This window comes from Entelurus aequoreus, linkage group LG09 (assembly GCF_033978785.1).
Source record: "Entelurus aequoreus isolate RoL-2023_Sb linkage group LG09, RoL_Eaeq_v1.1, whole genome shotgun sequence".
In the NCBI taxonomy this organism is placed as follows: domain Eukaryota; kingdom Metazoa; phylum Chordata; class Actinopteri; order Syngnathiformes; family Syngnathidae; genus Entelurus; species Entelurus aequoreus.
The window spans coordinates 76,117,285-76,131,853 of record NC_084739.1 but is presented as its reverse complement, the minus strand read 5'-3'; the positions used below and the strand labels follow the sequence as shown (position 1 = coordinate 76,131,853).

The window sequence follows — 14,569 nt, the reverse complement described above, 5'->3', positions numbered from 1 at the left end:
TCCTGGATGTGGACCACCTCCGTCATGTCTCTGTGAGCGAGGAGCGTCCCGTTAGCGGCAGGGCGGGACCAGGCACAAGTGGGCGGGGCCTGCGCTCACCTGACTCTGAGCACGGTGAAGGATCCGTCCTTCATGCCCAGGGCCAGCTGGGAGCCGTCCACGCTGAAGGCCACGCTCCTCACCGCCTCCTCCATGTTGCAGCGTGCGACCAGGGTGCGGTCCAGGAGACTCCACAGCCTGACACACACACACAGCTTCACTCCCTGCTCCCGCTGGGTCACGTGACCCTCGGCGCCACGCCACGCCCACCTGACGGAGCGGTCGTCGCTGCCGGTGACGGCCAGCGGCTTCTTGGGGTGCACGTCCAGGGCCCAGAGTTCTCCGTCGCCGTGAGCCTGCATGAGGAGCAGCGGCTTGTCGCGCTCCTGGACCATCACCTGCAACACAACGCCGCTCGCAACAACACCTACAGGCCCCGCCCCCTCAAACACAGCCCGTTCCGCACCTCAAAGATCTCGCCGTCCTGCGTTCCCGCCAGGATTCGGTCGGCTCGCCAGCACACGCTCCGGATGGACAAAGCTGAGGGAGGAAGAGGAGCAGGTGACCAAGATGAGGACCATGAAGATCCACTTCCTGAAGAAGGCACCTTTGTATCCTTGCTCCGCCTCCCGCAGGTCCATCTTGGTGATGGCCTTGAAGTCCACGTCCCACAGGCGCACGCAGCCGTCCCTCCCCCCTGTGGCGAAGCCTTCCTCGCACGCGTACATGCTGAAGATGCCCGCCTGCATCATTGTCATAATGAGGTGACATGATAGTCTCATAATAATGACAACAATAACGAGCTGACATGATAGTCTCATAATAATGACAACAATAATGAAGTGACATGATAGTCTCATAATAATGACAACAATAACGAGGTGACATGATAGTCTCATAATAATGAGAACAATAACGAGGTGACATGATAGTCTCATAATAATGAGAACAATAATGAGGTGACATGATAGTCTCATAATAATGACAACAATAATGAAGTGACATGATAGTCTCATAATAATGAGAACAATAACGAGGTGACATGATAGTCTCATAATAATGAGAACAATAATGAAGTGACATGATAGTCTCATAATAATGAGAACAATAACGAGGTGACATGATAGTCTCATAATAATGACAACAATAACGAGGTGACATGATAGTCTCATAATAATGAGAACAATAACGAGGTGACATGATAGTCTCATAATAATGACAACAATAATGAGGTGACATGATAGTCTCATAATAATGACAAAAATAACGAGGTGACATGATAGTCTCATAATAATGAGAACAATAACGAGGTGACATGATAGTCTCATAATAATGAGAACAATAACGAGGTGACATGATAGTCTCATAATAATGAGAACAATAACGAGGTTACATGATAGTCTCATAATAATGAGAACAATAACGAGGTGACATGATAGTCTCATAATAATGAGAACAATAATGAAGTGACATGATAGTCTCATAATAATGACAACAGTAATGAGGTGACATGATAGTCTCATAATAATGACAAAAATAATGAGGTGACATGATAGTCTCATAATAATGACAAAAATAATGAGCTGACATGATAGTCTCATAATAATGACAAAAATATTGAGCTGACATGATAGTCTCATAATAATGACAAAAATAATGAAGTGACAGGATAGTCTCATAATAATGACAACAACAATGAGGTGACATGGTAGTCTCATAATAATGAGAACAATAATGAGGTGACATGATAGTCTCATAATAATGACAACAACAATGAGGTGACATGATAGTCTCATAATAATGAGACCAATAATGAGGTGACATGATAGTCTAATAATAATGAGAACAATAACGAGGTGAGATGATAGTCTCATAATAATGACAGTGATGAGGTGACATGATAGTCTCATAATAATGAGAACAGTATTGAGGTGACATGATAGTCTCATAACAATTATAACAATAATGAGGTGATATGATAGTCTCGTAATTATGACAATGAGGTGACATGATGGTCTCATAATAATGAGAACAATATTGAGGTGACATGAAAGTCTCATAACAATTACAACAATAATGAGGTGACATGATTGTCTCATAATATTGAGAACAATAAGGTGACATGATTGTCTCATAATAATGGGAAGAACAATGAGGTGACATAATAGTCTCATAATAATGAGAACAATGATGAGGTGACATGATAGTCTCATAATAATGACAACAATAACAAGGTGACATGATAGTCTCATAATAATGACAACAATAACAAGGTGACATGATAGTCTCATAATAATGAGAAGAACAATGAGGTGACATAATAGTCTCCTAATATGAGAACAATAATGAGGTGACATGATAGTCTCATAATAATGACAACAATAACAAAGTGACATGGTAGTCTCATAATAATGACAACAATAATAAGGTGACATGATAGTCTCATAATAATGACAAAAATAATGAGATGACATGATAGTCTCATAATAATGCCAACAATAATAAGGTGACATTATAGTCTCATAATAACGACAACAATAACGAAGTGGCATGATAGTCTCATAATAATGAGAACAATAAGGAGGTGACATAATAGTCTCATAATGAGAACAACAATGAGCTGACATGATAGTCGCATAATAATGAGAACAACAATGAGGTGACATGATAGTCTCATAATAATGACAACAGTAATGAGGTGACATGATAGTCTCACAATAATGAGAAGAAAAATGAGGTGACATAATAGTCTCAAAATAATAAGAAAAACAATGAGGTGATATGATAGTCTCAAAATAAAGAGAACAGTAATGAGCTGATATGATAGTCTCATAATAATGAGAAGAAAACTGTGGTGACATAATAGTCTCATAATAATAAGAAAAATAATCAGGTGATAAGATAGTCTCATAATTATGACAATAATGAGGTGACATGATAGTCTCATAATAAAGAGAACAAAAATGAGGTCACATGATAGTCTCATAATAATGAGAACAACAATGAAGTGACATGATAGTCTCATAACAATGAGAACAATAATGAGGTGACATGATAGTCTCATAACAATGAGAACAATAATGAGGTGACATGATAGTCTCATAACAATGAGAACAATAATGAGGTGACATGATAATCTCATAATAATGAGAAGAATAATGAGGTGACATGATAGTCTCATAACAATGAGAACAACAATGAGGTGACATGATAAGTCTCATAATAATGACAACAATAATGAGGTGACATGATAGTCTCATAATAATGACAACAACAATGAGGTGACATGATAGTCTCATAATAATGAGAAGAATAATGAGGTGACATGATAGTCTCATAACAATGAGAAGAATAATGAGGTGACATGATAGTCTCATAATAATGAGAAGAATAATGAGGTGACATGATAGTCTCATAATAATGACAACAATAATGAGGTGACATGATAGTCTCATAATAATGACAACAACAATGAGGTGACATGATAGTCTCATAATAATGAGAGGAATAATGAGGTGACATGATAGTCTCATAATAATGAGAGGAATAACAAGGTGACATGATAGTCTCATAATAATGACAACAATAACAAGGTGACATGATAGTCTCATAATAATGAGAAGAACAATGAGGTGACATAATAGTCTCCTAATATGAGAACAATAATGAGGTGACATGATAGTCTCATAATAATGACAACAATAACAAAGTGACATGGTAGTCTCATAATAATGACAACAATAATAAGGTGACATGATAGTCTCATAATAATGACAAAAATAATGAGGTGACATGATAGTCTCATAATAATGCCAACAATAATAAGGTGACATTATAGTCTCATAATAACGACAACAATAACGAAGTGGCATGATAGTCTCATAATAATGAGAACAATAAGGAGGTGACATAATAGTCTCATAATGAGAACAATAATGAGCTGACATGATAGTCGCATAATAATGAGAACAACAATGAGGTGACATGATAGTCTCATAATAATGACAACAGTAATGAGGTGACATGATAGTCTCACAATAATGAGAAGAAAAATGAGGTGACATAATAGTCTCAAAATAATAAGAAAAACAATGAGGTGATATGATAATCTCAAAATAAAGAGAACAGTAATGAGGTGATATGATAGTCTCATAATAATGAGAAGAAAAATGTGGTGACATAATAGTCTCATAATAAGAAGAAAAATAATCAGGCGATAAGATAGTCTCATAATTATGACAATAATGAGGTGACATGATAGTCTCATAATAAAGAGAACAAAAATGAGGTCACATGATAGTCTCATAATAATGAGAACAACAATGAAGTGACATGATAGTCTCATAACAATGAGAACAATAATGAGGTGACATGATAGTCTCATAACAATGAGAACAATAATGAGGTGACATGATAGTCTCATAACAATGAGAACAATAATGAGGTGACATGATAATCTCATAATAATGAGAAGAATAATGAGGTGACATGATAGTCTCATAACAATGAGAACAACAATGAGGTGACATGATAAGTCTCATAATAATGACAACAATAATGAGGTGACATGATAGTCTCATAATAATGACAACAACAATGAGGTGACATGATAGTCTCATAATAATGAGAAGAATAATGAGGTGACATGATAGTCTCATAACAATGAGAAGAATAATGAGGTGACATGATAGTCTCATAATAATGAGAAGAATAATGAGGTGACATGATAGTCTCATAATAATGAGAAGAATAATGAGGTGACATGACAGTCTCATAATAATGACAACAATGATGAGGTGACATGATAGTCTCATAATAATGACAACAACAATGAGGTGACATGATAGTCTCATAATAATGAGAGGAATAATGAGGTGACATGATAGTCTCATAACAATGAGAAGAATAATGAGGTGACATGATAGTCTCATAATAGTGAGAGGAATAATGAGGTGACATGATAGTCTCATAACAATGAGAAGAATAATGAGGTGACATGATAGTCTCATAATAATGAGAAGAATAATGAGGTGACATGATAGTCTCATAATAATGACAACAACAATGAGGTGACATGATAGTCTCATAATAATGAGAGGAATAATGAGGTGACATGATAGTCTCAAAACAATGAGAAGAATAATGAGGTGACATGATAGTCTCATAATAATAACAACAACAATGAGGTGACATGATAGTCTCATAACAATGAGAAGAATAATGAGGTGACATGATAGTCTCATAACAATGAGAAGAATAATGAGGTGACATGATAGTCTCATAATAATGAGAAGAATAATGAGGTGACATGGATCAGCCCTTTGAGACACTTGTGATTTAGGGCTATATAAATAAACATTGATTGATTGATGTACACACACACACAGGAAGTGAGGGCGTGGCCGCCCCTCCCCCTCCCCCCACAGAGTGCCACTGACCCCGTGGGCAGCCTGCAGGGTCCTGGTGAGTCTGGCACACTTCCACACGTACACGTCTCCATTGAGCGCTCCAGAGAAGGTGATGTCATCTTTGGCCCAGGTCACACACAACATGGTCTGCAGGTCGCCCGTCTTCCCGAAAATCCCTCGCTTGGAACTCAGAGCGTTCCCGCACAGAGACCAGAACTGCAGGACACACAGGGGAGTCTTTCTCTCAACGTTGTAATGTGTGTGTGTAATGTGTGTGTTTGTCCATGTGTGTGTGTCCCTGTGTGTGTGTGTGTGTGTGTGTGTGTGTGTGTGTGTGTGTGTGTTACCTTAATGTGCTTCACTCCACAGCTCACCAGACGGTTTGTTTGAAAAGGATCCCAGCACACGTCAAATATCTGAAAGACACACAACAGACATTTATTGCATGTTTCACTCAAACACACACACACACACACACACACACACACACACACACACACACACACACACACACACACACACACACACACACACACACACACACACACACACACACACACACTGACCCTGTCAGAGTGTCCTGAGGCGCTGGCCAGGATCTTCCCTCTCCTCCAGTCCCAAACACAAATGGTGTTCTTGGCATCCAGACCCACTGAAGCTAACCTCTGCACACAAATCACATTACAACATTTGTTACACAACACAAGACAACACAAACTTGACATATTCATGATCATCCACAGTGTTATCTCATGTCACACTCATATGTGTGTGTTCTTGTATTTCTAGCCTTCTTGAGACATCAACAAGGAAAAGTATCTTCCATATGAGGAGGTGTGAACAAGTGATGACATAAATCATGGTCCCAATACGGAAAACCATCGCATCTAATAGAGAATGTCTCATTTGCACCCCTGCTGGTGAAATCTATCAAAATTAGGGTGGTCCCAAAAAAGAGGGATTTTTCAAATAGGTCGGTTTTAAAAGTGCTCCCCCTCTGGTCAACATATGAAATAACAAGTGTGTGTAAGAAATTGAAATGCGTCCCCTTTGGCCAAAATTAATAAAAACAATCAAAATAAATATGTAAATAGAGACATACTGTAATAACTTGAACTTGAAATGAGATTCCATTCATAAGACATCAGGAATGATACATGCTGAGTAACTCATATGAGACATGAGACATGAAGAATGAGGAAAGTGTGTGAGCCTCACCTGTCCGTCGGCACTGAAGGTGAGACAGGCGATGCCGTGTGTGTGTCCGTCACGCAGCAGAGAGACAGTGTTCAGGCTGAAGGTGTCCCACACACACATGTAGGGCTCCTTGCCCACCTGCCCTGTGGCCACCAGGGTGCGCTCTGGATGCAGGGCCAGGCTGAGTGGGCAAACACCTCACACAGTTAGTGATGTCATCGGGTCACATGACACATGAGACATACTTCATGAACTAGGAGGGATGACAGGACATACCTGATGAATGAGACATGAGAAGTTATTCTATATTCTATGTATGAGACATGAGGGATGATAAATACCACGTAAGGTATTTGATGAGACATAACTTATTCAAGGAAATATGAGGATGACATATTTAATGAGTAAAACATGACGTATTTAATGAGACATGAGGAATGAAGTGATATTTGCTTCATGAGACATGTGTTATTTAATGAGCTATGATATATTACATGTGATATTCTATGTATAAGACATGAGAAATGACATGCTATTTGATAAGTTAGACATGAGGAGTGATATGATAATTGATAAATGACACGTGAGGAGTGATATATTTGATAAATGAGACATGAGGAGTGATATGATAATTGATAAATGAGACATGAGGAGTGATATGATAATTGATAAATGACGCATGAGGAGTGATATGATATTTGATAAATGAGACATGAGGAGTGATATGATAATTGATAAATGAGACATGAGGAGTGCTATGGTATTTGATAAATGACCCATGAGGAGTGATATGATATTTGATAAATGAGACATGAGGAGTGCTATGGTATTTGATAAATGAGACATGAGGAGTGACATGACAATTGAAAAATGAGACATGAAGAGTGACATGATAATTTATCTATGAGGCATAAGGAGTGACATGATATTTGATCAATGAGGCATGAGGAGTGACATAATTGATCAATGAGACATGAGAAGTGACATGATAATTGATCAATGAGACATGAGGAGTGACATGATAATAAGGAATGGCATGATAATTGATAAATGAGACATGAGGAGTGACATGATAATTGATAGATCACACATGAGGTGTGACATGATGATTGATCAATGAGACATGAGGAGTGACATAATGAGGAGTGACATGATAATGAGGAGTGATGTGATAATTGATAAATGAGACATGAAGAGTGACATGATAATTGATATATGAGACATGAGGAGTGAGGAGTGACATGATAATTGATAATGAGACATGAGGAGTGACATGATAATTGATCAATGAGACATGAGGAGTGACATGATAATTGATAAATGAGACATTAGGAGTGACATGATAATTGATGAATGAGACTTGAAGAGTGACATAATTGATTAATGAGACATAACAAGTGGCATGATAATTGATAATGAGACATGAGGAGTGACATGATATTTGATAAAGGGGATATGAGGGGTGACATGATAATTGATGAATTAAACATGAGGTATGACATGATAATGAAGAGTGACATGATCATTGATAAATGAGACATGAGGAGTGACATGATAATTGACGAATAAGACATGAGGAGTGACATAATTGATGAATGAGACATGAGAAGTGACATGATAAATGATCAATGAGACATGAGGAGTGACATGATAATTGACGAATAAGACATGAGGAGTGACATAATTGATGAATGAGACATGAGGAGTGACATGATAAATGATCAATGAGACATGAGGAGTGACATGATAATTGATCAGTGAGACACGAGGAGTGACATGATAATTGATGAATGAGACATGAGTGACATAATAATTGATCAATGAGACATGAGGAGTGACATGATAATTGATGAATGAGACATGAGGAGTGACATGATAATTGATCAATGAGACATGAGTGACATGATAATTGATCAATGAGACATGAGTGACATGATAATTGATGAACGAGACATGAGGAGTGACATGATAATTGATGAATGAGACATGAGGAGTGACATGATAATTGATGAATGAGACATGAGGAGTGACATGATAATTGATCAATGAGACATGAGGAGTGACATGATAATTGATCAATGAGACATGAGGAGTGACATGATAATTGATGAATGAGACATGAGGAGTGACATGATAATTGATGAATGAGACATGAGGAGTGACATGATAATTGATCAATGAGACATGAGGAGTGACATGATAATTGATCAATGAGACATGAGGAGTGACATGATAATTGATCAATGAGACATGAGGAGTGACATGATAATTGATGAATGAGACATGAGGAGTGACATGATAATTGATCAATGAGACATGAGTGACATGCTAATTGATCAATGAGACATGAGTGACATGATAATTGATAAATGAGACATGAGGAGTGACATGATAATTGATGAATGAGACATGAGGAGTGACATGATAACTGATCAATGAGACATAAGGAGTGACATGATAATTGATCAATGAGACATGAGGAGTGACATGATAATTGATCAATGAGACATGAGGAGTGACATAATAATTGATCAATGAGACATGAGGAGTGACATGATAATTGATGAATGAGACATGAGGAGTGACATGATAATTGATCAATGAGACATGAGTGACATGATAATTGATCAATGAGACATGAGGAGTGACATGATAATTGATGAATGAGACATGAGGAGTGACATGATAATTGATCAATGAGACATGAGGAGTGACATGATAATTGATCAATGAGACATGAGGAGTGACATGATAATTGATCAATGAGACATGAGGAGTGACATGATAATTGATGAATGAGACATGAGGAGTGACATGATAATTGATCAATGAGACATGAGTGACATGCTAATTGATCAATGAGACATGAGTGACATGATAATTGATGAACGAGACATGAGGAGTGACATGATAATTGATGAATGAGACATGAGGAGTGACATGATAATTGATGAATGAGACATGAGGAGTGACATGATAATTGATCAATGAGACATGAGGAGTGACATGATAATTGATCAATGAGACATGAGGAGTGACATGATAATTGATGAATGAGACATGAGGAGTGACATGATAATTGATCAATGAGACATGAGGAGTGACATGATAATTGATCAATGAGACATGAGGAGTGACATGATAATTGATGAATGAGACATGAGGAGTGACATGATAATTGATCAATGAGACATGAGTGTCATGCTAATTGATCAATGAGACATGAGTGACATGATAATTGATGAACGAGACATGAGGAGTGACATGATAATTGATGAATGAGACATGAGGAGTGACATGATAATTGATGAATGAGACATAAGGAGTGACATGATAATTGATCAATGAGACATGAGGAGTGACATGATAATTGATCAATGAGACATGAGGATGGACATATTTGATAAATAGGAATAACAACAACATATTTAATGAGAGTTGATGCTGTCATGAGAGTGTGGTGAGACAAGCTGATTGGCTGTCCTTACCTGATGATGTCATCATTGTGTCCCAGGTAGAACCTCTGGCAGTGTTCTCGGGTGTTGTAGACCACGCCCACTCCTGCCACAAAGTACACCACCTCCTTGCCGGCGGTGTAGTACACATTGTTGCGACACTGGTGTCCTCGGTAGCCGTAGATCCATTCCAGTCTGAGCCGGCCTGCGGGGGCGCTGCGCTCCGACATGATGTCTCATTTGCTGCGTGTCCACTTGAGGACGCCGGACAAAAGAGAAAAAGGCTACGTAACGTAATGTTCACTGTGCGTTACTGTCATGTTCAAAACATTACTTAGTGAAAGTTACGTGACTGAACACAAGTTTCATGTTCAGTGTAACGTTTTTACGATGTTGCTGTATCAACGTCAAACTGTTCTTATGTTACATTCAATATTTGTTACGCTCTTTATTTGTTATGTTACTGTGTTACATTCAATATTTGTTACGCTCTTTATTTGTTATGTTACTGTGTTACATTCAATATTTGTTACGCTCTTTATTTGTTATGTTACTGTGTTACATTCAATATTTGTTACGCTCTTTATTTGTTATGTTACTGTGTTACATTCTATATTTGTTACGCTCTATATTTGTTATGTTACATTCTCTATTTGTTACGCTCTATATTTGTTATGTTACTGTGTTACATTCTATATTTGTTACACTCTATATTTGTTCTGTTACTGTTACATTTCATATTGTTACAATCTACATTTGTTATGTTACTGTGTTACATTTTTTATTCGTTATGCTCTATATTTGTTATGTTACTGTGTTAGATTCTATATTTGTTACACGCTATATTTGTCACGTTACTGTGTTACATTCTATATTTGTTACACTCTACATTTGTTATGTTACTGCGTTATATTCTATATTTGTTATGTTAATGTGTTACATTGTATATTTGTTACGCTCTATATTTGATCTGTTACTGTGTTACATTTTATATTGTTACACTTTACATTTGTTATGTTACTGTGTTACGTTTTTTATTTCTTATAATCTATATTTGTTATGTTACTGTGTTACTTTATTTGTTATGCTCTATATTTGTTATGTTACTGTGTTACATTTTTTATTTGTTAAGCTCTATATTTGTTATGTTACTGTGTTACATTTTTTATTTGTTATGGTATATATTTGTTGTGTTACTGTGTTACATTCTATATTTGTTACGCTCTATATTTGTTATGTTACCGTGTTACATTCTATATTTGTTGCGCTCTATATTTGTTATATTACTGTCTTACATTCTATATTTGTTATGCTCTATATTTGTTATGTTACTGTGTTACATTATATATTTGTTACGCTCTATATTTGTTATGTTACTGTGTTACATTTTATATTGTTACACTCTATATGGTACGTTACTGTTACATTTTATATTGTTACACTATATTTGTTACGTTACTGTGTTACATTCTATATTTGTTACTTTCTACATTTGTTGTTACTGTGTTACATTTTTTTGTGTTATGCTACTGTGTTACATTTTTTATTTGTTACGGTCTATATTTGTTACGTTACTGTGTTACGTTTTATATTTGTCATGCTCTATATTTGTTACGTTGATTTGTTACATTCTATATTTGTATGCTTTATATTTGTTACGTGACCGTGTTACATTTTCTATTTGTTATGCTCTATATTTGTTATGTTACTGTGTTACATTCTATATTTGTTACACTCTATATTTGTTCTGTTACTGTTACATTTTATATTGTTACAATCTACGTTTGTTATGTTACTGTGTTACATTTTTTATTCGTTATGCTCTATATTTGTTATGTTACTGTGTTAGATTCTATATTTGTTACACGCTATATTTGTCACGTTACTGTGTTACATTCTATATTTGTTACACTCTACATTTGTTATGTTACTGTGTTATATTCTATATTTGTTATGTTAATGTGTTACATTGTATATTTGTTACGCTCTATATTTGATCTGTTACTGTGTTACATTTTATATTGTTACACTTTACATTTGTTATGTTACTGTGTTACGTTTTTTATTTCTTATAATCTATATTTGTTATGTTACTGTGTTACTTTATTTGTTATGCTCTATATTTGTTATGTTACTGTGTTACATTTTTTATTTGTTATGCTCTATATTTGTTATGTTACTGTGTTACATTTTTTATTTGTTATGGTATATATTTGTTGTGTTACTGTGTTACATTCTATATTTGTTACGCTCTATATTTGTTATGTTACCGTGTTACATTCTATATTTGTTGCGCTCTATATTTGTTGTATTACTGTCTTACATTCTATATTTGTTACGCTCTATATTTGTTATGTTACTGTGTTACATTCTATATTGGTTACGCTCTATATTTGTTATGTCACTGTGTTACATTTTATATCGTTACACTCTATATGTTACGTTACTGTGTTACATTTTATATTGTTACACTCTATATTTGTTACGTTACTGTGTTACATTCTATATTTGTTACTTTCTACATTTGTTGATACTGTGTTACATTTTTTTGTGTTATGCTACTGTGTTACATTTTTTATTTGTTACGGTCTATATTTGTTACGTTACTGTGTTACGTTTTATATTTGTCATGCTCTATATTTGTTACGTTGATTTGTTACATTCTATATTTGTATGCTTTATATTTTTTTACGTGACCGTGTTACATTTTCTATTTGTTATGCTCTATATTTGTTATGTTACTGTGTTACATTCTATATTTGTTACACTCTATATTTGTTATGCGCTATAGGTGTTACGTTACTGTGTTACATTTTATATTTGTCACCCTCTATATTTTTATGTTCTACATTTGTTATGTTACTGTGTTACATTTTATATTTGTTACAATAATTTGTTACATTCTATATTTGTTATGCTCTATATTTGTTACTTTACTGTGTTACATTCTACATTTGTTACGCTCTATATTTGTTACGTCGATGTGTTACATTCTATATTTGTTACGTTACTGTGTTACATTTTATATTGTTACGCTCTATTGTGTTACGCTACTTTGTTAGATGCTATGTTTGTTACGCTCTATATTTGTTATGTTACTGTGTTACATTCTGTATTTGTTACACTCTTGTCACGTTACGGTGTTACAGTCTACATTTGTGCGTTATGTTACTGTGTTACATACTATATTTGTCACGTTACTGCGTTACACTCTACATTTGTTACGTTGCAGTGTTACATTCCATATTTGTATGCTACGTTCTATATTTGTCATGTTACCGTGTTACATTCTATATTTTTTAGGTTACACTATATTTGTTACGTGACAGTGTTACACTCTTTATGTTACTGTTACATTTTATATTTGTTACGTAACTATGTTATATTATTTTGCTTTATGTTATGTTCTCATTTGTTGTTACATTCTATATTGACGTTTTATACAACATTTGTTGTTATATTCTATATTTGTTTTGTTACATTACATATGTTACCGTGTCAATTTTATATTTGTTATACGTGTTATGTCACATCCTATATTTAGGTTACTTATGTAACTTCCTCTACGTTACATGGTCTACCTGTCGGCATGCATGATGTACTTCCATTATTGCTATGATCTTCTTCAGTGGCCAAAAGAGAAGATGAAGTCTTCTTACGTGCAGTCTAGATGTCCTCCATGACGTCCCAGCAAGTCTGAGACAGCGAGAAGAACTTTTGACGGTTGAATTCTTCTCTTTCTTCTCCCGATGGAAGATTTACAATCCGACTCAATCCTGGCCAGCAGCCCGCCTCCTCTCCATCCTCCCCCTCACTCCCACCGCCATCACCTCTGCGGGAAGAACAAGTCATCGACCGTGGATCGATTATAATCGATTATTCAATCCTCATATTCCGGCGCTAAAGAGGAACACAGGTCTACGTTTTTAATCCCCGTCCAGCTTCAGATTTGTGCGTCCGGAGGAGACACGGAAGCATCAAAGCACTCGGGAGGAAGATGACACGCAAGAAGGAGACGAGGAGGAGAAGAGCGTCCTCCTGGAAATGATTGACAGATAATTATAATATGCGATATTAATAATAATAAGTGACAGATGACCACTGACCGCCGCCTCTCATCACTGATGTTTGGGCTCACTCGCATCCAGGAAACAATATAGGGCGGGTGCGCTGTGTAGTTTCACAATAAAAGCTTCTGTACTCGTAGTGACATTGCTTTCATTCATTTCAGGCACTAAGATACTATAACATTTTATAATGTTATTCATTTCTGCTTTTAAGACATTATTGACTCCAGAAAAGCTGTAGATTATCCTGTCACGCCCACGACTTAAGAAATTAAAGGTATTATTTTGAAGGCTGAAAAGTAACACTTCCTGTCCAAATGGGCCTGATTTCTCGCCTACCAAATATACCTGCAAAGCATTGTGGGACTTGTAGTATTAATTACTCGTTTCTACTCAACAGTGA

The 14,569-nt window shown here is 36.0% G+C and overlaps 1 protein-coding gene across 6 annotated transcripts in view; it reads right to left on the bottom strand.

The window, feature by feature from the left end:
* The window catches only part of LOC133657757 (echinoderm microtubule-associated protein-like 6), a 52,029-nt gene extending 37,800 nt beyond the window's left edge, over positions 1 to 14,229 (bottom strand). For 2 of the 6 annotated variants that reach the window (XM_062059435.1, XM_062059438.1), the window contains exons 1-11: positions 13,759 to 13,973; positions 10,133 to 10,353; positions 6,666 to 6,825; positions 6,014 to 6,112; positions 5,795 to 5,863; positions 5,478 to 5,684; positions 647 to 782; positions 506 to 579; positions 310 to 437; positions 100 to 237; positions 1 to 30 (exon numbers count right to left, since the gene is read on the bottom strand). The exon at positions 1 to 30 is cut by the window's left edge and continues 112 nt beyond it. In XM_062059435.1, the coding sequence (XP_061915419.1) occupies positions 1 to 30; positions 100 to 237; positions 310 to 437; positions 506 to 579; positions 647 to 782; positions 5,478 to 5,684; positions 5,795 to 5,863; positions 6,014 to 6,112; positions 6,666 to 6,825; positions 10,133 to 10,329 (1,238 nt within the window). In that variant the 5' untranslated portion in view covers positions 10,330 to 10,353; positions 13,759 to 13,973. Of the gene's footprint in view, positions 31 to 99; positions 238 to 309; positions 438 to 505; positions 580 to 646; positions 783 to 5,477; positions 5,685 to 5,794; positions 5,864 to 6,013; positions 6,113 to 6,665; positions 6,826 to 10,132; positions 10,354 to 13,758 lie in introns of all 6 variants that reach the window. The other 4 variants (XM_062059439.1, XM_062059440.1, XM_062059437.1 and 1 more) reach the window with 3 other exon arrangements.
* Between the last annotated feature and the right edge of the window lie 340 nt (positions 14,230 to 14,569).